General features: G+C 38.3%; 1 protein-coding gene across 4 annotated transcripts in view; it reads right to left on the reverse strand.

Annotated features, from left to right (window-relative positions):
- MAN2A1 (mannosidase alpha class 2A member 1) overlaps positions 1-27,913 on the reverse strand; it is a 194,281-nt gene that overhangs the window by 130,478 nt on the left and 35,890 nt on the right. For all 4 annotated transcript variants that reach the window (XM_023731986.1, XM_004377005.3, XM_023731985.1 and 1 more), the window contains one exon: positions 16,210-16,381. In XM_023731986.1, the coding sequence (XP_023587754.1) occupies positions 16,210-16,381 (172 nt within the window). The remainder of the gene's footprint in view (positions 1-16,209; positions 16,382-27,913) is intronic.

Here is a 27,913-nt window from a genome sequence, read left to right on the forward strand (position 1 = left end):
CTATCACTGAATCTCTAGGGCAGAATACATACTTGCTAATACAAATGTACACTGCTGCTTCAACTATTATTTTAGACACTGGTGGTAGGTTGCTTTGATTCTTCTGGTGAAATACTAAGTATCTTTTGGCTCTAAACTCACTCCAAATTTGCAACTGACACTGAACATCACATGACACACTAACTTCTCATTGCTCTGTGAATTTTACAGCAGCCTTTGGCAAAACGCCATAAAACCTGACCTGAATAAAATGCATAATAAATTAGCCTGTATAAGAACATTAAAGGTACACTTTTCTTGGCCAGTCCAAAGTGCACATCAGTAAGTTTAGATTCTTACTGTAAAAAAGAAACCACGAATATTTCTCCTATTTCGATAAGCAAATAGGGAGAGTTAAGAGAGGATAAGTCTCACTTATCTATAAATCAAGATAAAAAGATGTGAGAGGATGGCAGAAAGATTATAGTTTGCATTCTTGGTGTAGCCATGAGTTCAAGCAATGTGGTATATTATATCTACACTAACTGATGGTACTTCTTGTTGGTTGAATTGTGTCCCTCCAAAATATATGTTCAATCCTAACCCCCAGTACCTGTAAATGTGACCTTATTTGAAAACAGCATCATTACAGATGTAATCAGTTAAGATGAAGTTATCAGGGCAGGCCCTAATCTCTTTATGACTGGTGTCCTTAAAAGAAGAGGAGACGAGAGACACAAAGGGAAGAGATTGTCATGTGAAGACACAAGGAAGACGGAAATAGAAACTGCAGTGATACTACCACAAGCCAAGAAACCCCTGGGACCATCAGAAGCTGGAAGAAGCAAGGAGGGATTCCTCCCCTGTAGCCTTGGGAGAGCGCACGGCTCTGCCAACACCTTAATTTTGTATTTCATTTTTTACTTTGGGCCTCCAGAATCGTGAGAGAACAAATTTAGGTTGTTGTAAGCCACCTGTTCATGTATTCATGTATTTTGTTACAGCAGCTCTAGGAAGCTAATGGGCTCAAACATATCAAAGATCATCAAGATGGCGCTGGACCTGGTGGCTTCTAGTTCTGTTATACGTAAGGTCACCATGAGTTGGAACTGACTCACAGGCAACTAACAACAATAGCAAGCGAACAACTCCTGGTTCTGTTTCTGCATTGCTGAGCATTCCTTTACCATCACCTCTTATTTTCCTCCTCTGCTCACTTCCACCCAGCACATATTTAGGGCCATATTTCCTATCTAAAATGTCCGCATATAGAAATGGCTCAAGACTTTGGTGGACATACAAACTGTTCTAAGTTCCAACAACTCCACTGACCACCGGCCTCCAGAGCACAAGTAGATGTAATGTAATAACTGTTGCAATGTCTCAGAGCCCAGAGATGAATAATGAATATGGACTATACTGGGTGCTAGTCAAAGGAGATGCTAAGGTTAATGCTTCAGCTGCCTGACTCTGAATAAGGACTTACATTTTGATGTAGCATAAACACCATGCAGTATTTAAATGAACTTAGCCAAAAAATATTCAAATATGAAGCCTAAAAGTAAAATGAACGGTAACATACACATTATTTTTCAAAGAAAACAAGAGCAGACAGAAAACGTGCTGATTATTTAATGGAAGGCAGTTTCTTTTAATCCACTGGATATGTGTTAGAAGTAGGTACCACAACTATAATTGAATAAATTACTTTAGATCACAAAAATAAAAATTAAAAGCTAGATGTTACTTGCACGGATCTTCCTTTAGTTAACCAGATTTTCATTTTTAAAAGCTTACAGAACTGAATACTGCCGCCACAGGGGGGAAGAATCAAACAAGTCATTGCTAGAATAGATAATGGGGATCATTTGAGTTCTGTTCCTGTTAAGTTCCCACAATCAATTGGTATTCTTCAGGGACAATGAAAGCTTACATGGAACGCTGCTGGAATTAACAGGTTCTGCACTGCAACAACTAGCTTGCAAATTTGAGTACAGACATTTAATCCACAGGCTCATCTTCAAAAACGAAAAACAAGCCATTGCATAAGCATTACAGTACTATTCAAAAAATTCTATCAGTAATGGCACTTAGTTCAAGCTCAGAATTTTAAATGAAAGCATACCTAACAATCTATTAAGTTTTTCACACACGCACACAAATACATTTGAGCAAGGACCACTAAGTATATATGTTCAAATAAGTAGGAAAAAATGCTATTAAGCCTAGTTCCACAAATAAATGAATATGAGTGAATGGTTATAGCTGGAAGGGAAAGAATTTGAGCTAAGCTTGACCAGACACAAAACTCATTTGCCCTAATGTGGCTCTAAAACAACTGTTTTTCTTCAAGTAAAATAGTATCGGTAAGGAGCAGGCCTATATTCCAGAACATTTCTCAATGCCAAGAGAGTAGCTCCCAAAAGGAGTTTCAGTAAAATGATGGTTGAGCACTAGATTGTAATTTACAATCCCTCCCTTCACATCTTACCATCTTCTGTCCATAATACTGGGTTGTATCGTATGGAATTACCATTTTTGTACATCAAAAGTGGTTAAATATCAAGAATTTCATATGGTTTGACCTAAAGAAAAGGCAGACAGAATAAGAAAAAAAAATAGAGAAAAATTTGCATCTACGTAGAACCAGGAGAAGGGGACTATCCAATGACATAAAATTGGTGGCAATTCTGATAGATGCTCTGCAGGTGAAACTAAAAGAATTCAACAAGTACTGACTTGCAACTGTCCTGCATGAAAATCAGCATGCAGTCCCAATTCATAGTTGAGAACATCTAAAGGAATCTGGCCAACAATTCCTAATACGAAGGGACAAGGGCTGAGGGGCAAGGCTGAATTTTGGACTGACACTAATCAGTCGCATTCTTCACTCAAGGGCATGAAGTGAGCCCCACTCTATAGGAACCCCTCTTCCCATACACTAGGGCAGTTTCCAAATGCAGCCACACTAGAAGGGAAGCCAAGCATGGCCTCACCTTACCAAAGACAGCAGGCAACAAGCTCAGTTTCCTTCTGAGATGGCTGAACTCTGCCCTACACTCTGTGAAGCAGCACCTTCAGAAACAGCCTTATCTCCTACCTAGTTTTGTTGTTGTTGTTGTTAGCTGCTGTTGAATTGGCTCCAACTCATGGTGTCCTTATGCATAAAAGAACAAAATGTTGTCCAGTCCTGTACTATCTTCATGATCACTGATACATTTGAGTCCACTGTTGCAGCTACTGTGTAGTATCTTCCAACCTAGGGGGCTCATCTTCCAGCATTTTATCAGACAATATTCTGTTGTGATCCGTAAGGTTTTCACGGGCTAATTTTTAGAAGCAGATTGCCAGGCCTTTCTTCCTACCTAGCTTACAGTCTACAAAAAAGATGCAGAAAACCAAACCCAAGCTCAGTAGCTCCACCAAAGAGAAGATACTTCATAGATGGGGGAGACTCCTCTCTAGAGCTTCCTCAAGCCCAGGTCCTCTCTTCCCCTCAGTAAGTCCTACTTATAACCTGGGCACTATCCTCAGTTGATGGACCCTGATGCTCATGTCATCTTCTAGGATCCAGCTCTCCAGCGTGGAATCTCAGGAGAAAAGTATCAGGTAGCTTTCTGGTTTGAAGCAACAGAAACTGGAGAAGAAATGCACTGGAGGACAGCTCTGGGCACACAGAATTGAGGGCAGGATGCAAGCCCAGGCTTTACAAAGGGCTGGAAGGAACTGAACGGGCCCAGTGGTGGGGACCCTAGGGGCCATGTCACATGTCAAAGGACACAGAGTTTTGCGAATGCACAGGTGCTGTGAGGAAGTACTGGAACCTTCCCTCTGTGTCTGCATCCCTTCCTTCCATCTGTCTTCCCTTGCTTCACTCTCTCACAATTCAAAGACCTGGGAAACAATACACTGATTAGCTGAGTTCAGGTCACAGCTGACCTATCTGACCTAGGGCAGCAAGATGGAGGACCTGACTTGTGTGTGAGAGGAAGTCAGGCGGAATGGATGCTAGGCAGCCAGTATTAACTATTATCCACTGCTAGGATAGTGAAAGTATTCGGTTAGAAAAGGAAGGATTTAAGGTAAGTTACATGCTCTCTCTTTTGGGACAAATCCCAGGTATGAATAGAGTTCTTCTTAGTCAAGAATGAATAAAATGGAGGAAAATATTTGGACTTACGAGTAACATATAAAGAACACAGAACTAATGAGTAATAAAAAAGTTAAAGCCAAACATTCCATGTCATAAAGAATAGGCTCAATACTATAAAGAGTGAAGTGGAGGGGGAAGAAAAAAAAACCTTGGAAGAATCTCCCAAAATGCAGTAAAAATAACAAAGAAATGTAAATAAAAGTATATATGCAAAAGAGACTAGATGCTCAATAATCAGATAACTGAATTCTAAAACAAATTAAGAACAATAATCAATTAATGGAAAATTTATATATTCCTACATACATAACAGTGAATTTTAGAATTTCATAAATGAAGCAAAAAAAAAAAAAAAAAATCCTAAACACATCTAGGCAGAGGAAAAACTAGGTTACCTTCAATGAAGCATTATATAAGGAAGTTTTTTTTAGAAGATAAAACATAAATTTTCTGGTTAAAATCTCCTATTAAAAGATGAAAACTGTCAGAATGACTTCTGTACTAAAAATTGTACATAGTGTCTGCCAGAAATATCAAAGTGGCAAATAAAAGTTAAAAAATTAAGAACAGCAAATATTTATTGAGGACCTAAAATGTAGGTGCTAAGCAGTTTACTTGTATTAATTCAATCTTCAAAAAAAACTGAATAAAATAGGTTCTAATATTATCTCCACTTGACAAATGAAGACTTTGAGGCACAGAGAGTTTAGGTAGCTTGCCCTAAGTCACACAGTAGATGCAGGCAGCAGGATTTGAACCTATATAGCCCAGCCCCAGTACCCAGCCTTTTTAACTATGACTCTAAATTGACTGTTCTTAAAGTACAGAGTTGCTGTGAGCTGGAATCAACTGCCAGCAATGGGTTTTGTTTGTTTCTGTGTGTGTTTTTTAAAGCCAAAGGATAGCACAACCTAGGCAAATCCAAACAAACGAACAACAAAAGAATGGTAGTGATATTGATATTGGTCACTAAAAGGAGAAAAGATGGAAATTTGTCAATGATGAAAGATACAATTTTCAATGAAGAAAAAGAAATGCCAGCTCAGGAGTGCCCAGAAGCCAGCAGTTACTGCCCCATAGTAGGTATCTAACAAGTACTTCTTCAATGAATGAAGAAAAAAGCAAACAAAGACCAGGCATGAACCCTTACATACTGAAATTAAAAAACAAAAATAACACAAAAAACATATAAAACAAAACACCTAAGAATAAATAGAAGCTGACAGGGGAACAGTAGCAAAAAGCAAGTATAGCCACTTCTGATATAAGGACTGTTTTGACTATGAGAATTTGTTAAAAGTGACTGCTGTATTAGAGAACAAACTTCTCATTTGCTTATATGCAATTTCATCCCAATAAAACAGCAAGTTAAAGCAGAAAACTGCACTCAGCTGAACTGAGGTATATAAAAGACACACAATGTGCACCCCTCAAACATCCACCAGCTCCCTCTGTCAGTTCACCACGGTGTTATGAGCCAGACCCATCCACATATGGTGTACAATTTTCAGTCCAATTTCAGATATAAGCCTCTTCTCCAGCTTCAAAATAACTCATACACTATACCCCTTCGATGCTCACTCTACAATCAAACTTCATAGCTTTCTCGGGGTAAACTGACATATTTATTATAGTACTGTGTATTTCACAACCATTTAACACATGCAAAACTGTGTTAGCACTTTTAATAAGTTCCTAGCTTTTTTTTTTTAATTTATCACTGATCAAGTTTTTGAGTGCTGTGTCCTAACCACCTATTTCCCATAAGCCTTGTGGTTTTTATTGCATAATCTTGCATAGCACAGTGATTTTAAGGAATGTGTATGTTGCATTATAGCAGAACTGCCTGTACACAGATATACACAGTAATTGTAAAATACTGAAGTAGCAGATACCCATCAAACTCTCTATGCTACAAACATCCTCTTTTCAAGTGCTAGTAGAGAGTTATTGATATTGATCATATATTAAGTCAAAAAGAGAACCACAGAAAATTCTAAAGGATAAAAATTGTACAGTTCATACTCTCTAGCCATAAAACAACAAAATTAGTTTTTAATACCTAAAGTGTAACTGAGAAAAAATAGCACTTGGATTGTGGAAATTATTCTCTTAAACTCAAGCAAAAGAGAAAACAGTAAGTACAGTTATAGAATATTTAGGGAAAAATACAATAATGAGAACATTACACATAAAAATTTAAAAGCTAGTAGGAACAGTACTAAAAGGCAAAAACACAGAAATGTGCTGCTTATTAAAATAAATGAACTAGGTATTTAGCATTAACGAAAGCACGTAGAAAGAGTTAGTAAAGATAAAAGCAAAAAGGTCAAACGTAAAAACCAGTAAAATATAAACAGGTTCGTTGGGAAGGGAGAAAAAGCCAATAAAAATAGCAAAAACTTTAGCCAAGCTAATCAAGATAAAGAAAAAAATCAGATACCCAAAACAAGCAATAAGAAAGCAAAAATAACTATAGATGTAACAAATTTTAAGTATCTGAATATTCTGGGTGAAATCTTGATAAAATTATAAATTCTCTTAGAAAATATGAAGCATTTCTACTTCAGGATTAATGTAAGACTTAAACAGACCAAAAATATTTTTAAAATCTTAAAACTTAGTCAAAGGATGATTTACAAGACAAACATCAGTTCTACATGGTTTTATAGGACAGTTCTTAAATTTAAGAAAGTTACCAACTAGGTAGATAGCTAGTATATACTAGGATTCAGAAATGCCAACTGTTATGTCTGACTGTGTGCGTGTGTATGTGTGTCAAAATTAGTTGCTAACACTTAAATTTAAAAGTCAAGGGGAGGCAGGGCCGAGATGGCAGAGCTGTCAGACGCTTCCGGTGGACCCTCTTACAACAAAGACCAAAAAAAAACAAGTGATTCAATTATATATGGCAATCTGGGAACCCTGAATATCAAAGGCAGAGCTGAGGAACCAGACTGACTGGCAGGGGAAGGGAAAGACGGTTCAGAAGCAGCGAGGAGTTGCCAGACCTGACCTTAAGCCCTTCAGGCCTGATCAGCTCGTGGGTGAGCAGTGAGGCAGGCAACCAGCCGTGGTTGGGAGGCATATTCCACACCAGGGGAGACCCAGCACCAGAGAGTCTACACAGCCACCCAGAACCAGTGAGAAGCAGCCCTCATCAGCGAAAGAAAAGTACTTGCGTACAGCTTACCGCGCAGATAAAAACACCCCCCTTAGGGAAAAATCTCTCTCCCATTTACCTCCCCACTCCCTGGTCTGCACTGGGTCCCAGACCAGCTTCAGCACTTGCCGAGTCCCCTGGGCCAGAAGTAGGATCTGTCACATGCCCGGAGCCATTCTCTCTGCCTTGGAGAGTGAACAAATTAACAAACAAGGGAAAAAATACACTGGCGGCTCCCCTAGGCCAGGAATCCAGGGTAGGCACAGCTCCTTTGCCTAGGCATAGGCATAAGGGATCCATGGACTTTGAGTGCCTTTCCCCCTGTATAAACTTGTGTGGGCCCATCTCAACAGCATAGGCCCTCATTACCACAGTACAACAGGGTATATACCAGAACTCTAACTTCAACTGTTTCAGCTGTGAAGTGGCAGGTTCTTGACATTTGACACTGCTCTGCCCATTAAACTGGGTCTTCACCTACCCACATCAGGGGCCTGAGGACTGGTAGCTCCACCCACGCCACCCAGCCACCTGTAATAGGGGCCCATGAATAAGATGTGCCCCCCAGTCCTTACAGCCAATAGCATTAGGTGCTCATAGTCCGGCTGCAAAACCCACCCACCTACGTGCTCTAGGGAACAGGGGCATGCCTTCCTCCTGGACACTCGGAGGCGGCTGTCAGCCACCTGCCTTGCTCAGAGTGTGTCCCACTGCTGCAGCCAGATGCCTGTGCCTACACCAATCACCCATGCCTCTCTAGGACTGTGAGAGCCTACACCACACACTTGATGACTGTCTACCTGGGCACCTGAACTAAATCCATACATGAGGAGGGGGCAGACTCCTGAGCTCACATACCTAGTAACACATCTAACCACCTGGTGACAGGACATTAGAGCTTCAAAGGTGCCAGTAATCAAACTAGCTCATACAAGCAGCCTATCTGGGCATATCAAAACAAGAAGCTAGGACACAGTAAGCAACATAAAATAAACAAATATAATAACCTATTGATGGCTTGGAGACAACAGTCAATATCAAATCACATAAAGAGGCAATCCACGATGGCTTCAGCAAGCTCCCAAAATAAAGAATCTAGAAATTTTCCACAGGAGGAAAATTTCTTGGCATTACCGGAGGCAGAATACAAAAGATAGATATACAGAACTCTTCAAGAAATTAGGAAGGAAATTAAGCAAAATGCAATAGAGGAAATTAAAAGATTAGAGAAGAGGATAATGACAAATTAACAGGCTGCAAGAATCCATACAGAGACAGCAATCAGAAGTTCAGAAGATTAACAATAAAATTTCAGAATTAGACAACAGAAAGTCAAAGGAGCAGAATCGAGGCAATGGAAGTCAGAATTAGTGAGACTGAAGATAAAGCACTTGACACCAACTTATTTGAGGAAAAATCAGATAAAAGCATTTAAAAAAATGAAGAAACCCTAAGAAGTATGTGGAACTCTATCAAGAGGAATAACCTACTAGTGATTGGAGTACCAGAAGAGGGGGGGATAACAGAAAATACAGAGAGAATTGTTGAAGATTTGTTGGCAGAAAACTTCCTTGATATCATGAAAGATGACAAGATATCTATCCAAGATGTTCATCGAACTCCACGTAAGGCAGATCCCAAAAGAAAGTCACCAAGACATGTTATAATCAAACTGCTGCAAAGATACAGAGAGAATTTTAAGAGCGGCTAGGGATAAGCAAAAAGTCATCTATAAAGGAGAGTCAATAACAATGAGCTCCGACTACTCAGCAGAAACCACGCAGGCAAGAAGGCAATAGGATGACATATATAAAGCCTTGAAGGAAAATAACTGCCAGCCAAGAATTATATATCCAGCAAAACCGTCTCTCAAATATGATGGTGAAATCAGGGCATTTCCAGATAAACAGAAGTTTAGGGAATTTGCAAAAACGAAACCAAAATAACAAGAAATACTAACGGGAGTCCTCCGGTTAGAAAATCAGTAACATCAGATAACAACCCAAGACTAGAACACAGGACAGAGCAACCAGACATCAACCCACATAGGGAAGTCACAAAAGTAAATCAAAGCTAAAACACTGAAAATAGGGAAACAGATGTCAATATGTAAAAGATGACAACATTAAAACAAAAAAGGGGGACTTAAAAAAGGCAGACAGATTTTTCATATGGAGAGGAAGTCTAGGCGATATAAAGAAATAAAAGGCTGGTATAAACTTAGCAAAATAGGGGTAAATATTACAGTAACCACAAAGGAAACTAACAATCCTACAAGTCAAAATAAAAAACTAGAAAAATATAAAGACTCAGTAAACACAAAATCAACAACATTGAAACAGATGAAAAGAAAATACATAAAGAAAAACGACTCAGCACAGAAAATTAGGTGGAACAAAGAAACTGTGAACAACACACAAAAAAAGACGTTAAAATGACTGCACTAAACTCACACCTATCAATAATTATGCTGAATGTAAATGGACTAAATGCACCAATAAAGAGATAGAAAGTGGCAGACTGGATTAAAAAACACAATCCGTCTATATACTACCTACAAGAGACACACCTTAGACTTAAATACACAAACTAAAACTCAAAGGATGGAAAAAAATATATCAAGCAAACAACACTCAAAAAAGAGCAGAACTGGCAATATTAACCTCTGACAAAACAGACTTTAGTGTAAAATCCACCACAAACGACAAGGAAGGACACTATATAATGATTAAAGCGTCGATCCATCAGTAGGACGTAACTATAATAAATATTTATGCACCCAATGACAGGGCTCTAAAATACATAAAACAAAATCTAACATCATTGGAATGAGAGAGAGACAGCTCCACAATAACAGTAGGAGACTTCAACACTCCGTTTTCAGTGAAGGACATAATATCCAAAAAGAAGCTCAAAAGACACGGAAGAGCTAAATCCTACAATCAACCAACTTGATCTCATAGACATATATCAAACACTCCACCCAACAGCAGCCAAGTATAGTTTCTTTTCCAATGCGCATGGAACATTCTCCACAATAGACCACATATTAGGCCATAAAGTAAGCCTTAACAAAATCCAAAGCACCTAAATAATACAAAGCATCCTTTCTGACTATAAAGCCATAAAAGTAGAAATCAACAACAGAAAAAGCAAGGAAAAAAAATCAAACACATGGAAACTGAACAACACCTTGCTCAAAAACTACTGGCTTACAGAAGAAATTAAGGATGGAATAAAGAAATGCATAGACTCAAAACGAGAATGAAAACACATCCTACCAGAACCTTTGGGACACAGCAAAAGCAGTACTCAGAGGTCAGTTCATAGCAATAAATGCACACATCCAAAAAGAAAAAAAGGCCATAATCAAAATATTAACCCTACAACTGGAACAAAGAGAAAAAGAGCAGCAAAAGAAGCCCTCAGGTGCCAGAAAAAAAGAAATAATAAGAATTAGAGCAGCATTGAATGAAATAGAGAACAGAAAAACAACTGAAAGAGTTAACAAGACCAAAAGCTGGTTCTTTGAAAAGATCAACAAAATTGATAAACCCTTGGCCACACTGACAAAAGAAAAACAGAAGAAGCAGATAACCCGTATAAGAAGTGAGATGGGTGATATCACAATAGACCCGACTGAAATTAAAAGAATCATAACAGAATACTACGAAAAAGTGTACTCTAACAAATTTGAAAACCTAGAGGAAATGGACAAACTTCTAGAAACTCACTACCTATCTAAACTAACACAAACAGAGGTAGAACAACTAAATAAACGCATAACAAAAGAAGAGATTGAAAAGGTAATTAAAAAACTCCCAACAAAAAAAAGCCCTGGGCCGGATGGCTTCACTGGAGAATTCTACCGAACTTTGAGAGAAGAGTTAACACCAGTACTACTAAAGGTATTCAGAGCATAGAAAAGGATGGAATACTCCCCAACTCATTCTATGAAGCCAGTATAACCCTGATACCAAAACCAGTTAAAGACACCAGAAAAAAAGAAAATTACAGACCAATATCCCTCATGAACATCGACACAAAAATCCTCAATAAAATTCTAGCCAATAGAATTCAGCAACGTATCAAAAAAATAATTCACCATGATCAAGTGGGATTTATACCAGGTATGCAGGGATGGTTCAACATTAGAAAAACAATCAATGGAATCCATCACGTGAGTAACAAAAGACAAGAACCACATGATCTTATCAATCGATGCAGAAAAGGCATTTGACAAAGCCCAATACCTATTCATGATAAAAACTCTCAACAAAATAGGAATAGAAGGGAAATTCCTCAGTATAATTAAAGGCATTTATACAAAGCCAACAGCCAACATCATCCTAAATAGAGAGACTTTGAAAGCTTTCCCCTTGAGAATGGGAACCAGACAAGGATGCCCTTTATCACCACTCTTATTCAACATTGTGCTGGAGGTCCGAGCAAGAGCAATTAGGCTGGAAAAAGAATTAAAGGGCATCCAAATTGGTAGCGAAGAAGTCACAGTATCTCTATTTGCAGATAATATGATCTCATACACAGAAAACCCCAAAGAATCCACAAGAAAACTACTGGAACTAATAGAAGATTTCAGCAAAGTTTAAGGATACAAGATAAACATACAGAAATCAGTTGGATTCCTTTACACCAACAAAGAGAACCTCAAAGAGGAAATCACCAAATCAGTGCCATTTACATATAGCCCCCAAGAAGATACTTAGGAATAAATCTAACCAGAGATGTAAAAGACCTATACAATGAAAACTACAAGACAGTACTGCAAGAAACCAAAAGAGACCTGGATAAGTGGAAAAACATATCTTGCTCAGGGACAGGCAGACTCAACATTGTGAAAATGTCAATTCTACCCAAAGCGATCTACAGATACAATGCAATCCCGATCCAAATTCCATTGGCGTTTTTTAATGAGATGCAGAAACAAATTACCAACTTCATATGGAAAGGGAAGAGGCCCCGAATAAGTAAAGCATTACTCACGAAGAACAAAGTGGGAGGCCTCACACTACCTGATTTTAGAACCTATTATACCATCACGGTAGTCAAAACAGCCTGGTACTGGTACAACAACAGATACATAAACCAATGGAACAGAATTGCGAATCCAGACATAAATTCATCCACCTATGAGCAGCTAATATTTCACAAAGCCCCAAAGTCCGTTAATTGGGGAAAAGACAGTCTCTTTAACAAACGGTGCTGGCATAACTGGATAGCCATATGCAAAAAACTGAAACAAGACCCATACCTCACACCATGCACAAAAACTAACTCAAAATTTATCAAAGACTTAAATATAAAATCAAAAACGATAAAGATCATGGAAGAAAAAATAGGGACAACTCTAGGAGCCCTAATACATGGCATAAACACAATACAAACCATAAGTAACAATGCACAAGCACCAGAAGAGAGACTAGATAAATGGGAGCTCCTAAAAATCAAACACTTATCCTCATCAATAGACTTCACCAAAAGAGTAAAAAGACAACTTACAGACTGGGAAAAAATTTTTGGCTATGACAAATCCAACCAGTGTCTAATCTCTAAAATCTACAATATACTGCAAACCCTCAAAAACAAAAAGACAAATAACCCAATTAAAAAATGGGCAAAGGATGTGAACAGGCACTTCACCAAAGAAGATATTCAGGCAGCTAACAGACACATGAAGAAATGCTCACGATCATTAGCCATTAGAGAAATGCAGATCAAAACTACAATGAGATATCATCTCACCCCAACAAAGCTAGCATTAATCCAAAAAACACAAAATAATAAATGCTAGAGAGGTTGTGGAGAGAATGAAACACTTATACACTGTTGGTGGGAATGTAAAATGGTACAACCACTTGGGAAATCGATTTGGCGCTTCCTTAAAAAGCTAGAAATAGAAGTACCATACGATACAGCTATCCCACTCCTTGGAATATATCCTAAATAAATAAGAGCCATCACATGAATAGATATATGCACACCCATGTTCACTGCAGCACTGTTCCCAATAGCAAAAAGACAGAAACAACCTAGGTGCCCATCAACAGATGAATGGATAAACACATTATGGTATAGCCACACAATGGAATACTACGCAACGATAAAGAACAGCAATGAAGCCGTGAAACATCTTATAACATGGAGGAAGCTGGAGGTCATTATGCTGAGTGAATTTAGTCAGTCACAGAAGGACAAATATCGTATAAAACCACCAATATAAGAACTCAAGAAAAGGTTTAAACACAGAAGAAAACATTCTTTGATGGTTACAAGGGTGGGGAGGGAGGGTGAGGGTTATTCACTAACTAGATAGATAAGAATTATCTTAGGTGAAGGGAAGGACAGCAGACACTACAGGAGAAGTTAGCACAACTGGACTAAACCAAAGATAAGAAGTTTCCTGAATACAGTTCAACGCTTTGAGAGACAAAGTAGCAGGGGTAGGGGTCTGGGGACCATGCTTCCAGGGGACATCTAGGTCAACTAGCATAACAAAGCTTATTAAGAAAATGTTCTGCATCCTACTTTGGTGAGTGGCATCTGGGGTCTTAAAAGCTTGCAAGCAGCATCTACGATGCATCAATTGGTCCCAACCACCCGGAGTAAAGGAGAACGAAGAACACCAAAGACACAAGGAAAGTATTAGCCCAAGAGACAGAAAGGGCCACATAAACCAGAGACTTCATCAGCCTGAGACCAGAAGAACTAGCTGGTGCCTGGCTACCACCAATGACCACCCCGACAGAGAACACAACAGAGTTCAGGATGGAGCAGGAGAAAGGTGGGGTACAGAACTCAAATTCTAGTAAGAAGACAAGACTTAATGGTCTGACTGAGACTGGAGGAACCCTGGAACGCATGGCCCCTGGATTCTCTATCAGCCCAGAACTAAAACAATTTCCAAGGCCAACTCTTCAGACAGGGATTGGACTGGACTGTGAGACATAAAGTGATACTCGTGAGGAGTGTGCCTCTTAGCTCAAGTAGATACAAGAGACTAAACGGGCAGCTTCTGTCCAGAGGTGAGATGGGAAGGCAGAGAGAGTTAGGAGTTGGTTGAATGGACATGGGAAATCAGGGATGGAAAGGAGGAGTGTGCTGTCATAGTATGGGGAGAGCAATTAGAGTCACATAACAATGTATGTATACATTTTTGTGTGGAGAAAATAAAATAAAAGTCAAGGTAGTTTGCATAGCATTTTATAACTCCAGTTTGTCTTGAAAAATTGGAGGGATATCCTGACAACCCAGTTTCCCGTGGTAACATGTGGTTGGTGTAGAAGAATGGATAGCCCCTTCAGATGTGTAGTTACTCTGGCTTCACTCCAGTACCCCCAGGGCCTACCATCTCACTTATGGCACCTTCCTGGCCAGCCCTGTAAGCATTTAAGCATGCTATCAGCAAACAAAAATGCTCTGATGGATAATGATGGACAATCAACCACCTTTAATTGTTTATGTTCATTTCCATCAGAATCTACAGGAATTTTTTGATGGAGTAGGAAGAACTTAATAAAGTAATTTTAAAGATCTTTTGGAAAATTAAATATCACTCATTAAAATAACGTTTCAATAAAGAAAGACACGGGGAAGATTTGCACTGTCAGTTAACAAAATGTATCACAAAGCCGCAGTAATTAAAATGGTGTGGTACAGTCAAACAGCAAAGTCAAATAAAATAGGTCAAGAAGCATATTTCAGAAGTCAATGCATTTTTAAAATACAATAAAGACAGCACCTCAGATCAGGAGAAAAGGATTTAATTTTTAGGGAGGCAGCACACCACAGTGTGCAAGGACACAGTCTGGAGCCAGACGGCCTGAGCTGGAATACCAGCACTGCCATGAGGGCAACTCTGGACAAGCCAGTGTCCTCGTTTGTAAAATGAGTATAAAACCGTACCTACTCCACAGGATCACTGTGCGGATTTTATTAGCTAATATTTGTAAAGTACCTAGAACAGGGACTAATAAACACAATAAGTGCCATATGTTGTTGTTGTTAGGTGCTGTGAAGTTGGTTCCGATCCATGCAGTTAAATAAATAAAAGCAAGCAATTTATGCTAAGATAACTCTCAACTCCTAGAAGTGAAGAACATAGTGAACAGAACCTCCATCAGACCATATAAAAAAATTACTTCTGGGATTTAAAAAAGTGAACAGTAACAATGAAAGTGGGAGAAAACAAACTATTGATTTCATCTCTAGTTGTTAATGACCTTTTTTGTAAATATGACAGCCAAGGTAATATCAAAAAAGAAAACAGACTGGTAGATTTGAATACATAAAAATTAGAAACTTCTCTGTATCAAGCACTATGAATTAAAAAGCAAACGGAAACTTGAAATAAGGGTTGATATTATATATATACAAATATATATAAAATTCTTATGACAGTAAGAAAAAATACATAATCAAGGAATTCACAAAAAAATGAATACTTACCCTGTATGTATGAGAAAATATGCCAATATTATAAATAATCAACAATGTAAATTAAAATATTTTCAACCATCAAATATGCCACGGTTTTAAAAAATTATAATGCTAGTCAATAAACAGGAAATTGGTACTAGACTATATGAAAAATGGAAGATTATTTAAACAACTTTTCCAGGGATCACTTTGGTAATATGCTTCAAAAAAATCTTTAAAATATTGAACTCTTTTGACCCATTAATTCATTTATAGGACAAAGTTGGAACATAAAGATTTCACTGGAAAAATTTCTAATCACTTTTTCAGAAATGAACCAAAATCAAGGAAGAAAAGATATGAAGAAATATTTTAAGTTTCAGATATAATGTTAAGAATTTTCATTTTCTAAAGAATTTAATACTTGTTCCACAGCACAATTAATCTCTAAACGTCAAAAAACAGTTTTAAAACAAACCTTTTAACAGCATCCTTCTTCTGAGTATCTATTACATCCCACCACTTTGAAAGGTAAGAGATCTCAGACCACATAAATTTCCTCCTTGAGTCTTCTTTCAGCTTTACGACCATGTTATTAAAAATATACTGAGTCTTGTCTCTAAAGTAGTCATCAAAAGTCTTCAACCAACCTAAATCAAGACACAAATATACCACAAAGGTCTGATTCATATATCTGATTTCAGTTCAGTCTCATTCCATTGCATTACCTTTGGATACCCTTAGATGTTTCAGTCACATAAAGACGTGTTTTAAAGTTTAGCAAATGTTTTCAATTAATGAAAATCAATCTGAGTGGACATGAGACTCAAAAAAGTCACATTCTAACACTGAAATGATGAAATACTCTGAAAACTGCACAAACTCAAATAAGAAATGAAAAAGATGGTTTAAGGCCAAAAGGGATTTATGTATATCTAGCATAATTATGGAGTCCTGGTGGCGTGGTGGTTAAGAACTTGGCTACTAAGCAAAAGGTCGGCAGTCGGAATCCACCAGCCACTCCTTGGAAATCCCATGGGGCAGTTCTACTTTGTCTTGTAGAGTCGCTATGAGTCGGAATTCACTCGACAGCTAGGAGGGGGTAGCATAATTGTAAGAGGCCTGGTGGAGTCGTGGTTAAGCACTTGGCTGCTAACCAAAAGGTCAGCAGTTGGAACCCATCAACCACTCCCCAGGAGAAAGATGTGGTGTAAACATTACAGCCTTGAAAACCCTATGGGACAATTCTACTCTGTCCTACAGGGTCACTATGAGTCGGAATCAACTTGACGGCAACGGGTAGCATAATTATAGAATATAATTTTATTATCACAATTTATCGACAGTTTAAGGAAATTTTTAATCTTAAAAATCTGAACAAGCTCACAATATTGTTCTCATAATATGCAATCAAAACTGCATCCTTTGATGCCACATCTAAAAGTCCCAACTCAGTCGCACAGTCGATTATTGTAACTGCTGTCAATAAGTTGTACACCTGTAAAAAGTTGAACTGGCTAAAGTTGTGTAATAGGTATATTTACAATGACAACAGAAAAAAAAAAAAAAGAGTAGCTTCTGAGGCTGCTATGTACAACCAAACACCTCGTGAGATTTGGTTTCTTGGTTTGGAGGCTTAAGATTATTGTTTCATGGGACATCCCAGTTAACTGGCCTAATAACGTGTTCAGTGCTTCTGTTCTACCTACTAGTTCACTGTGTAGTGCCTGGGGTCTTAAAGGGATGCAAGCGGTCATCCAAGTCACAATAATTGGTTTCTATTCACTGGGAGCAACAGAGGAAGCAGGAGAGACAGGAATAAGAGAAGGATATGGAATGTATGGCTAACTGCCTCTATGAACAACTGCCACCTCTGCCATGAGACCAAAAGAACTGGATGGTGCCCGGCTACCATTACTGAACATTTTAATCAAAGATGTCATAGAAGAATCCTGATCAAAAGCGGGAACTGCAAAACAGAAGTTTAAATTCTCATGGACTCTAGACTTTCTGGAGCCATGGAGGGTAAATGAATGCCTGAAACTACTGCCCCGAGATAATCTTTAAACTTTAAACCAAAAATATCCCCTGAAGTCTTCTTAAAACGAACAACAGTTTGGCTTAACTAGTAAAAAATGCCTGCCTTGAGCATTATGCTCTTTTAAGAACTATCTCTATGGGATCAAAGTAGCAACAGCAACTCGAAAGATTAGCTAGGAACCTTAGGGGGCAGTGAGTTTGTGTTAATGGGGGAGGAACAACTCAGAAATGGAGGGCAAGAATGGTTGCACAACTTGAAGAATGTAATCAATGTCACTAAATTGTACATATAGAAACTTGAATTGGTGTATGTTCTGCAGTGTATATTCTCAACAACAAAAATAAATTATCTTAAAAAAAAAGTCTATCTAAATAAATAAAAGTCCCTACCCATTAAATAAGGTAAAATAAGGAAAAGAAAACTGAAAGTATGAACTGTACCTAAAAGTTAGCAGAGCAATAGGTAATTACAGCACTGATATGAATATTGAGAAGTAGAATTCTGCCAACAATTGGCACTAGTTCCAGAAAGATGTTTATTATTCCTTTCGTTTGGAAGTACAAAGCGAAACTAGTCAAACAATGAATACATACACATCTATATAAAGGTTTTTTGTTTTTTCAAAAGGATAGATATTGATAACTTGGTTCTCTGACTTTTCCTACTAAATCACAACTATTCTGACAATTTTACCTGAAAACATTGGCAATTTGGCTGTAAGAAAAAGATGTTTACAAGACTCATTTCCAAATATAACCCTCATGTGGCAGATAATTAACCAATGCAAGGAATGACCGAGGCAAAAATATCTGCAGCCACAAATTCCACCTCGTGGCAGAGTGGACTCCTGGGAGGATACCTTGTTCCCACCTGTGAAGTCTTACAGAAAGGGGAGTTTCTACATATCCAAGCAGACCTACAGCTCTATTGTTTGTACCTAAAACATGTGGGAAGACTTAAATATTAGGATCCAGCTGGTTGTTCCTTTTATCTGTCTACTTTTAAATTAATATTCAATGCAGATTATACTCACTGGCAAAAAAAAAAAATTGCTAGGGCAGGAAAAAAACAAACTATTCTGGCAAAGCAAATATGAGCCTTTAAAAAAGGCGCTGCAGCTTTAACTGTATTTATCCTTTTTACTTTAAATGAAATATCCATTCATTCATTCTACAAATATTTACCGAGCACTTACAATGTGACAGGCTCAAGTACTCTATGAGCCAAACAAGAATACAGTGTAAAATATTCTTTATATGATTTTCTTGTTCTGGGGCACTTTTAAGCTGGTTTAAGCAAAAGAATGTTGTCTGTTGTTGTTTGCCCTCAAGGTGATTCCGACTTATAGTGACCCTATAGGACAGAGGAGAACTGTCCCATAGGGTTTCCAAGGCTGAAATCTTTATGGAAGCCAACTGCCACGTCTTTTCTCCCTCAGAGTGGCTGGTGGGTTTCAACTGTCAATCTTTCAGTTAGCAGCAGAGCATTTAATCTTTGTGCTACCAGGCCTCCTTAGCCAAAGAATGCCTCTTCGATAATTCATCTTTTCCATGTTTAAACAAAAAGCTTGTATCTATAGAAAGACTATAATAACCTAAACAAATTACTCTGTAAGTTGCCATGTGTAAAGATCTCTCACAAAATAATGGTTTGCAAAGAATTCCCATCTTCCTTCACAGAGACTCCTAACCTAGAGCCCTGCCCCAGGGCACTGAGCCAGGATCCACATCTGAATCCCCAGTAACAAGCAGAAAAAAAAAAAAATCCAACCTACCCTTAAACAGGGATGTAGTTCCTGCTAACCATGACAACACCCCTGAGTTAAAAAATGTCAAGTCCTCAGAACTGAGCCTGGGACATAATAGCGCCTGATAAAAATTAGCTATCAGCAAGCAGCACCAGCAGGAGCAGCCTTTAATTGTCTCTTTCCTGTTTCCACCACCAAACCAGGTAAACCCAAACCCAAACTCATTTCCGTCTAGTCAATTCTGACTCACAGCAATCCTATAGGAGAGGGTAGACGTGCCCCATAAGGTTTCCAAGGCTGTCAATCTCTACAGCAGCAGACTGCCACATCTTTCTCCTGTGGAGTAGCTGGCGGATTCAAACAGCCAACCTATCACCTCAGCAGCTGAGTGCTTAACCACTGCACCACTAGGGCTCCTCAAGTAGGTAAAAGGGGGGATAAAAACAATATTGAAAACTATACGATTTATTTAACACATTTAATTACAGACAGTCCCTGACTAGCAATGAGGTTCCAACAACTCCATAGTAAATCAGTTCTGACATAAGTCAAATACCTCATTTTTTTCTTTTAGCTTTCATTATTATTGCCTTTTATTATCAGTATCTTTATAAATTCGACTTATGTCTTTGGGAGTTGGCATAAGTATGATAACATCAGCAAGTTACACGCAGCAACACTGTATGTAGTACGTATTACTAACAATAAGATGTACAAAAAAAAAAGACAGTTGTTAAGTGTGGTTTGTTGTAACTTGAATACGTTGTAAGTCGGGGACTACTTGTATATTACTCCACATAAGCATTATACCAAAAATGCAATATCTTACTTAGACAGTGATTCTTAAACATATTGGCAACCTCAAATGTCAATTTATACAAAACTCACTCTATGCCTTAGAGCAAGTTAGTGTTATTACCAATCAGAAAATAAAGACTACTACATAAGAATTTATTTTATCAAGTACTGTCGTAATAAAAAAAAAACAAAAAAACAAAAACAAAAACAAAACCCATTGCCATCAAGTCGATTCTGACTCATATCAACCCTACAGGACAGAGTAGAACTGCCCCATAGGGTTTCCAAGGAGTCACTGGTGGATTCAAACTGCTGACCTTTTGGTTAGCAGCCATAGCTCTTAAGCACTACGCCACCAGGGTTTCCACTATCGTAATACTTAATGTAATACATGACAGCTATCTACGCACTGCAAGATGGAGCTGAACTCACATGTTCATAAGTTACATGCATGTCTGTAGCATGCATACTACATGTGCAACAAATACCATGTCACTTATTTAAATGGCTCTATTACACTCATCATCTTCAAAACATCACATATTCCTTTTACCTAAATTTTAACAAAGGTCGAAACTAATTTCTAATTATTTGGCTGTTAATTAAATTAAAGAACCATGAAGAATGGAATGCCTCCAAAATTAATTTAATTATAAAATTCCAATCATCTAGCATAAAAGCCAAATTTAGAAGGAATAGCCTTTATAAAGATTGATAAGCAAACTTTTTTTTTTAAAGAACAATTACTTATTTTCAGTTACAATTTGTTATGAGCTACGACCATTTCAAAGAATGGTTTATCACAGAAGTTTTCACTGAGGAATCACAGTGACTGATTAATCTATTTTGCCTTCAACACTTCATTCACCCTTCAACAATCGTACAGAAAATATGTCAAAGATATATACGTGAGACAAAATACAAGCTCAGAGATGTCAACTTAAAAGCCTTCCATAAAACTCATCTATAGTAGCTGCTAATATCACTACAATATAGCACAATTAATGAAGAATGAACTAAAAGATAGCCTCTTGCAGTTTTAAATATTGAGTAATATAACAGTAAATTAGCTTTTATTGCTCTTATACAATAGAGTAATCAAGCATTCCCTTTTCTTGGAACTGGCTCTTTCTTTTTATAAATTACAGTAAAACTACAATTGTGTATTAACATGAGACCAATCAGAAAGACAGTATTTTATGAAAAGTTGTATGGGATGAATTTTTGTGACATAAAATTATATCCCTACCTCTAGATTTAATGATCTTAGGACACTAAGTTGCCAACTGATATACTTAAGTGGTCAATTCACAGTCTTTTTCTTTCCATTGAATACACTTGGAAATTGAACCAAGGTTAGAACAGTATTAAGAATACATTTCAGTGTATTATTTCTTATTCTAACAACACCACCAGTTTCCATAGAGTAGATTCTGACTCATGGCGACCCCATGTTTGTCAGAGTAGAACTGTGCTCCATAGGGTTTTCAATGGCTAATTTTTTGGAATTAGATTTCCTTTCTTCTGAGGCACCTCTCGGTGGAATCAAACCTCCCACCCATAAAAGAGTTATTAGCTATTTTAAATAAGCGAGGAAAAATTTAAAAGAACACATAATTAAAAGCTCTACAAAGCAGCAGGCATAAATAAAATTCAATAGCACTATTTTATCATTAAAAAAAGTTAAGTTCTAAAATACAAAGCTAATGACGTTGAAAATTCTACCATAATTTTAGGCAAATAATGCGTGCCTTCTACGTTTGTTTGCCAACCACGCTCTCCACCCACAAGGTATTTTCGTAAGTGCGCTATGCTAATTTTTTTAAAGCCAATAGACTGGGCAAGTGGTGCTCTGGTACTCAGCCCTGGACTCTAGAAGGATCTCCCTGTTCTGCCTGTGAGCACAACCTTCTCCACAGGATAAGCTCACAGGGCCAAAGAACTTGCTCATCCAGGGCCTGCCCTGCCCTTCGGAATACCAAAGTCCAGAATTCTGTGGCCAAGCTGGTTTCTGGAGTCTGTCAGGGACCTTCTATAAGTCCCTACTCATTAGGTCTGTCGACCCTACAAAGGGAAACTTCCTGAGCCTGAGCAGCGATCAAGGGGCTGCAGTTTGTGGAGGGTGTACACAGAGTGCTGGGTGTCTCACAACATCACCCAGCCCTTCCCAGTTTAGAACAGGGCTGGGTCTGGGAGAAGAAGAGGAGTGGGCTGCCCTAGAGGAAGGGGAGGGGGCCGCCCTATAGGCCAGCTCACTCCAAACTACCAAATTCCAGGGGAGAACTCTGGAGTCTGAGTACTCTAAATCCACACTCGGCTTCTAGATCATTGAAATATTTTTTCAGGTAGGAGGAAAGCACCTATTTTATTTAGCAATTTACTAGTTTGATTTACAACTTGCAAATATTTAGACATAAGGTAATGTGGGCCTCTATGTGCTTTTACTGGCCCAGGCCCTGCAAATTTTAGAAGCAGGCTGGGCACATACTATAGCCCAAACTTCAAACCAGCCAATTCTCATGAATCTACTAGCATCTGATCCAAAGCCTGGAAGAGCAAGAATTCAATAATTACTTGATAGATGAGTGAAATGTAAGGACAACAGGACTGAAAAAAGGTATGTGGAGTATACCTGCAAATTTGTTACTTCGACTAGAAATAAAACGAAAGGCAAACACCACACTATTAACTTTAGCATGTTCACTGCTTGTTCTAATGCTAACCTAATAATCTTTGACCAATGTTTCTATAGTATTTATATTTCAAAAGGCTCCGTCAGCCCTAAGATGATTTAAACACCCACTGCTAAAAAGTTATGCTCCTCAAATCATTGTTATGTTGTTACAGTTTTAACTTTTACAGTAATTATTTTTTTAATGAGTACATTCATTCCACTCAAAAATTAAATAAGCACCAACTTTTAGGAAAACATAAGATTTTGAGTCAAAAAATCATATTCAGATAAGTAACATATTGATAATAAACATTAAAAAATGTATTTAAGTTTTAAGTTGTTCAATTATTTTTTTAATTGTATTGTGCTTTAGGTGAAAGTTTACAACGCAAATTAGTTTCTCATTCCAAAATTTATACAGAAATTGTTTTGTGACATTTTTTGCAATCCCCACGCTGTGTCAGCACTCTCCCCCTTTCCACCCCAGTTCCTTGCGTCCATTCGTCCAGTTTTCCTGTCCCTTCCAGGCTTCTCGTCTTTGTTTTTCGGCAGGAGTTGCCCATTTGGTCTCCTGTATGTGACTGAACTAAGAAGCACGTTCCTCATGTGTTGTTTGTTTTATAGACCTGTTTATTCCTTGGCTGAAAGTGGACTTCAGGAGTGGCTTCAGTTCTAAGTTAGCAAGGTGTCTGGGGGCCATACTCTCAGGGGTTCCTCCAGCCTCTGTCAGACCAGTTACTTCAATTTTAACGCGACAATAGTTTCAAATTTAAAAATAAATACAAACAAGATTCATGAAAATTTTATTTTAGTGATTAAGTTATTCTCTATCAACAAATGAACAACAGGTTTATCACACTTTAAATATTTCAATATTTGACTACAACACCCAGTCTTATACTGAAGGGGCCACACATAATTTTAATTGGCATTACCATAACTAAAACACACTGCTGATTAACTTCAATTCTAACATTTGTATTATAAGTTAAACTTTATTCTTCCCCCTTGATAAACTGTGAAAAAGTTTTAATTAATGTTCTGGTTTATAAATCCAAACACATACTAGGCATCTAATAAGGGCAAAGCAATAAGGCAAAGCTAAATGAAAACAGATTCTACAGTGAAAAATAGGAACAAAATGCTGTAGGGATAAAGAATGGTAAATTCCTACCAGAAGGGCAGAAGAGAGCTTCTTAGAGGGAAAAGGTGGTCATTCCAAATAGAAGGAAGCGCACAGAAAAGATACTAAGACATGAAGATATGGGTCAATCTCAAGGAGCAGAAGGCCGTTGGGTATGGCTGGAATGCAACATACATGGTGGGAATATGGCGAGAAATAAAGAGAAATACAAGTGGGGTGTCAGATCACTGAAAACTTTCTAAAGCATTCTTGTTTCTTGCTGAAAACTTTGGAGGAAGGAAGTTAATGTTTTCTGATATGCGCTTTCAGAAGTAACTATGGTAACAGTGAAGGATAGACTAAAAAGGTGAAGGAGAAGCAGAGAAACAGGAAATGAGACCACTACAATAATTACATTTTTTTTAAAAAAAAGGCTAAGGATTGCAATGAAAATAGAAATGGGGAAATAAGAGGCCAAGGAGACAAGAAGAATAGCATTTAGAAACGATTCAAGTTTTCAGAAGATAGTAAGGGAGGAGTCAAAGGTGAGGCTGAGGTTTTCCAAAGACCTAAGAAGATAAACCTGCTGGTTCTTCTAAGTGCTTTTGAACTCAGGTTTCCAAAATCATCTAACCTTTTTCTCAGGTGATTCAGTGTCATATAACAGTTTTCTAAGCATATCATCTTCACTCCCATTAAGCTGTTTGAGATACAGCACTTTTTTGAATCCATGGAAGATGCCACCACTGGAAGTTTTATCCTACACCACAAGCACCATTTGCATTACTGTCAGGACAGCTGGGGTTTTGTTCATCCTGCAGCTGCATCAGTATAATATCCATCTGTGACCCTTTATTATATTGCTTTTCTAAGTCTCCTTTAAAAGAGCTGCATACCTTGATACTTGATACTTGATACCTGCACCTGTGAGATCAACTTCCAAAATAATTTCTAAATCTGTGCTAATGTAGTTTCTTTCCTATGTTAAGGATTCCATCTATAAGCATCTTTAACTACTACCAGTTGAGGTCACTTCAGGCCTAACAAGTCTTTCCCCAAACAGAACTTGGTTGTTTGAAATAATAAAGTGTCTATAATATGAGGGACATTATTAAAAGTTACAGAAATAATGAATTCCTTGAGGGATTACTCTTACGGTATATGAGGGGGCTACTTAGCCTTACAGTCAGGCAAATTATCAAAGTTTCTAGAAGAAACCACTTTACAACCAGAAAATACTGCTTCTAAATCACTTTATAATTGTAAAAAAATGCAGCAATGAGGAAAACCACTCACCATCTCATGTACTAATGTAGTATTTAAGGACAGAGACATCTATTTCAATAAGAAAGAACAACAACAACAAAAAATCAGGAGGAAAAAAGGATAGGAAATAGTGCAGTAAGGTGTCTGTTTTTGCAAGACACTTAATAAAATCATTTTTTATGATTAATAATACTAAAGTAGATGACATCTGGCTTGGAAACACTTAAAAGACTTTCCTCCTAAATGCTCTGCCTGTGGTTTCAGTGTTACCCACAACAGGCAGTATTAAATAATGGTTATCTGTCCTGATTCCAGAGCCAGATGTCCTAGGTTGAAACCCAGCTCTGCCGCGGACAAATTACTTAACCTCTCTTGAGCCTCAGTTTTCTTATCTGTGTGAAATGAGGGTATTGATAAGACTTGAGTCATAAAGGTGCTGTGAGGAGTTGCTGTTGTTGTTGTTGTCTTGTGCTGTCAAGTCGATTCTGACTCATGGTGACCCCATGTGTTATAGAGTGGAACTGCTCCATAGAGTTTTCTTGGCTGTAATCATTATGGAAGCAGATCTCCAGGCCTTTTCTTCCACAGTGCCTCTCGTGTGGGTTCAGACCACCAACCTGTCAGTTACCAGGTGAGTGTAAACCATCTGCACCACCCCGGGACCTCTGTGAGGAGGTTTAATACGTGCAGAGTGCCTAGACCAGTGCCTGTAACATAGGAAATTCCATAAGTGTTAGCAGTTATTTGTCTTTATAGGGGACTGGTAAGCTCTGAAGCATTGCAGGCTTGAAGGTTAGGCTCACCTTAAGCAAAGGTAACCAAAATGAAGGGAATCAAGACATGTTTAACGATCACCTACATGTCTCAGACACTGCTTCACTTGTGTGCTGCTCAAGGAATGCAGTCCAGTGAGAGCCCAAGCCATCCAGAGTTTTTTCCTCTAAAAAGGAACCTCAATACACCAATCCCAGAGTTCTCTTTAAAAAGAGAATTCTAAATAACCATGTAAATATTTAACTCTTAAACATTACCATTTTCTTAACAACTAAGGTTGCCAGATAAAATACAGGATGCCATGTAAATTTTAATTTCTGACAAACAAGGAATAAATTTTTAGTATAGGCACGTACCATGTGATATTTGGGGCGCACATATACTGAGAAATAATTAAGTTTTTAATTGGAAATTCAAATTTAACTGAGCATCCTGTATTTTTATTTGCTAAATTTGACAACCCAATTAATTCAAAGTCCAGATAAATGTGCTGAATTGGCTACTGTCCCTAAAGTAAGAAGAAAAGAAATAGAATCATTTGGACTAAATAAAGTTTCTCAAAGGGAAGTATGGTACACATAAACAACATGAGTTTTGGAATCAGGCAAACCTGAACTTCAATTCACCAGCCTCTGCCAATTTATAACTGACTGATCTTGAACAAATTACTGTAAACTACCTTGGCCTCAAGGAGCCATAGCTGCACAATGGTTAAGCGCTCAGCTGCTAACCAAAAGGTTGGAGGTTCGAACCCAGAAGCTGCTCCATGAGAGAAAGACCGGGCAATCTGCTCCCGTGAAGATTACCGCCTAGAACACCCTATGGGGCAATTCTACTCTGTCACATATGTTCACTATGAGTCGGAATGAGTGGTCAAAAGCAAAGATATCACTCTGAACACTAAGCTACGCCTGATCCAAGCCATAGTGTCTTCAATCACCTCATATACATGTGAAAGCTGGGGGATGAATAAGGAAGACCAAAGAAGAACTGATGCCTTTGAATTGTGGTGTTGGCAAAGAATACTGAATATACCATGGACTGCCAAAAGAATGAATAAATCTATCCTGGAAGAAGTGCGACCAGACTGCTCCTCAGAAGCAAGGATTGCGAGACTACGTCTCACATAATTGGACGTGTTATCAGGAGGGATGAGTATCTGGAGAAGGGTATCATGCTTGGTAAAACAGAGGGTCAGCAAAAAAGAAGAAAACCCTCAAGGGGATGGACTGACACAGTGGCTGCAACAATGGGCTCAAGCATAACAAGGACTATGAGGATGGCACAGGACCGGGCAGTGTTTCGTTCTGTTGTACGTAGGGTCGGTATGAGTCAGAACCGACTCAGTGGCACCTAACAACAACAACAAACTTAGCCTCAAGGAGCCCTAGTGGTACAATGGTTAAGCACTCTGCTGGTAACCGAAAAGTTGGAGGTTCGAACCCAGCAGCTGCTCCACGAGAGAAAGACCTGGCAATCTGCTCCTGTGAAGATTATAGCCTAGAAAACCCTATGGGGCAATTCTACTCTGTCACATGGGCTTGTTTTGAGTCAGAATTGACTCAACAGCACCCAGCAGCACTCAACAACAACCCTGGCCTCACTGCCCTCACCTGTTAAATGGGGTTTAATTTACCACTTTCCAGGGTTGCAGAAAGGATTACATAAAGTAACACGTGCCTGGCACTCCTCTGATGCATGACAGGCAATGAATGCTAGTTCTCAGTCTTTTTCCTCATACTATTATAGCTCCAACAAC

Source organism: Trichechus manatus, unplaced genomic scaffold, assembly GCF_000243295.1.
Source record: "Trichechus manatus latirostris isolate Lorelei unplaced genomic scaffold, TriManLat1.0 scaffold00047, whole genome shotgun sequence".
In the NCBI taxonomy this organism is placed as follows: Eukaryota; Metazoa; Chordata; class Mammalia; order Sirenia; family Trichechidae; genus Trichechus; species Trichechus manatus.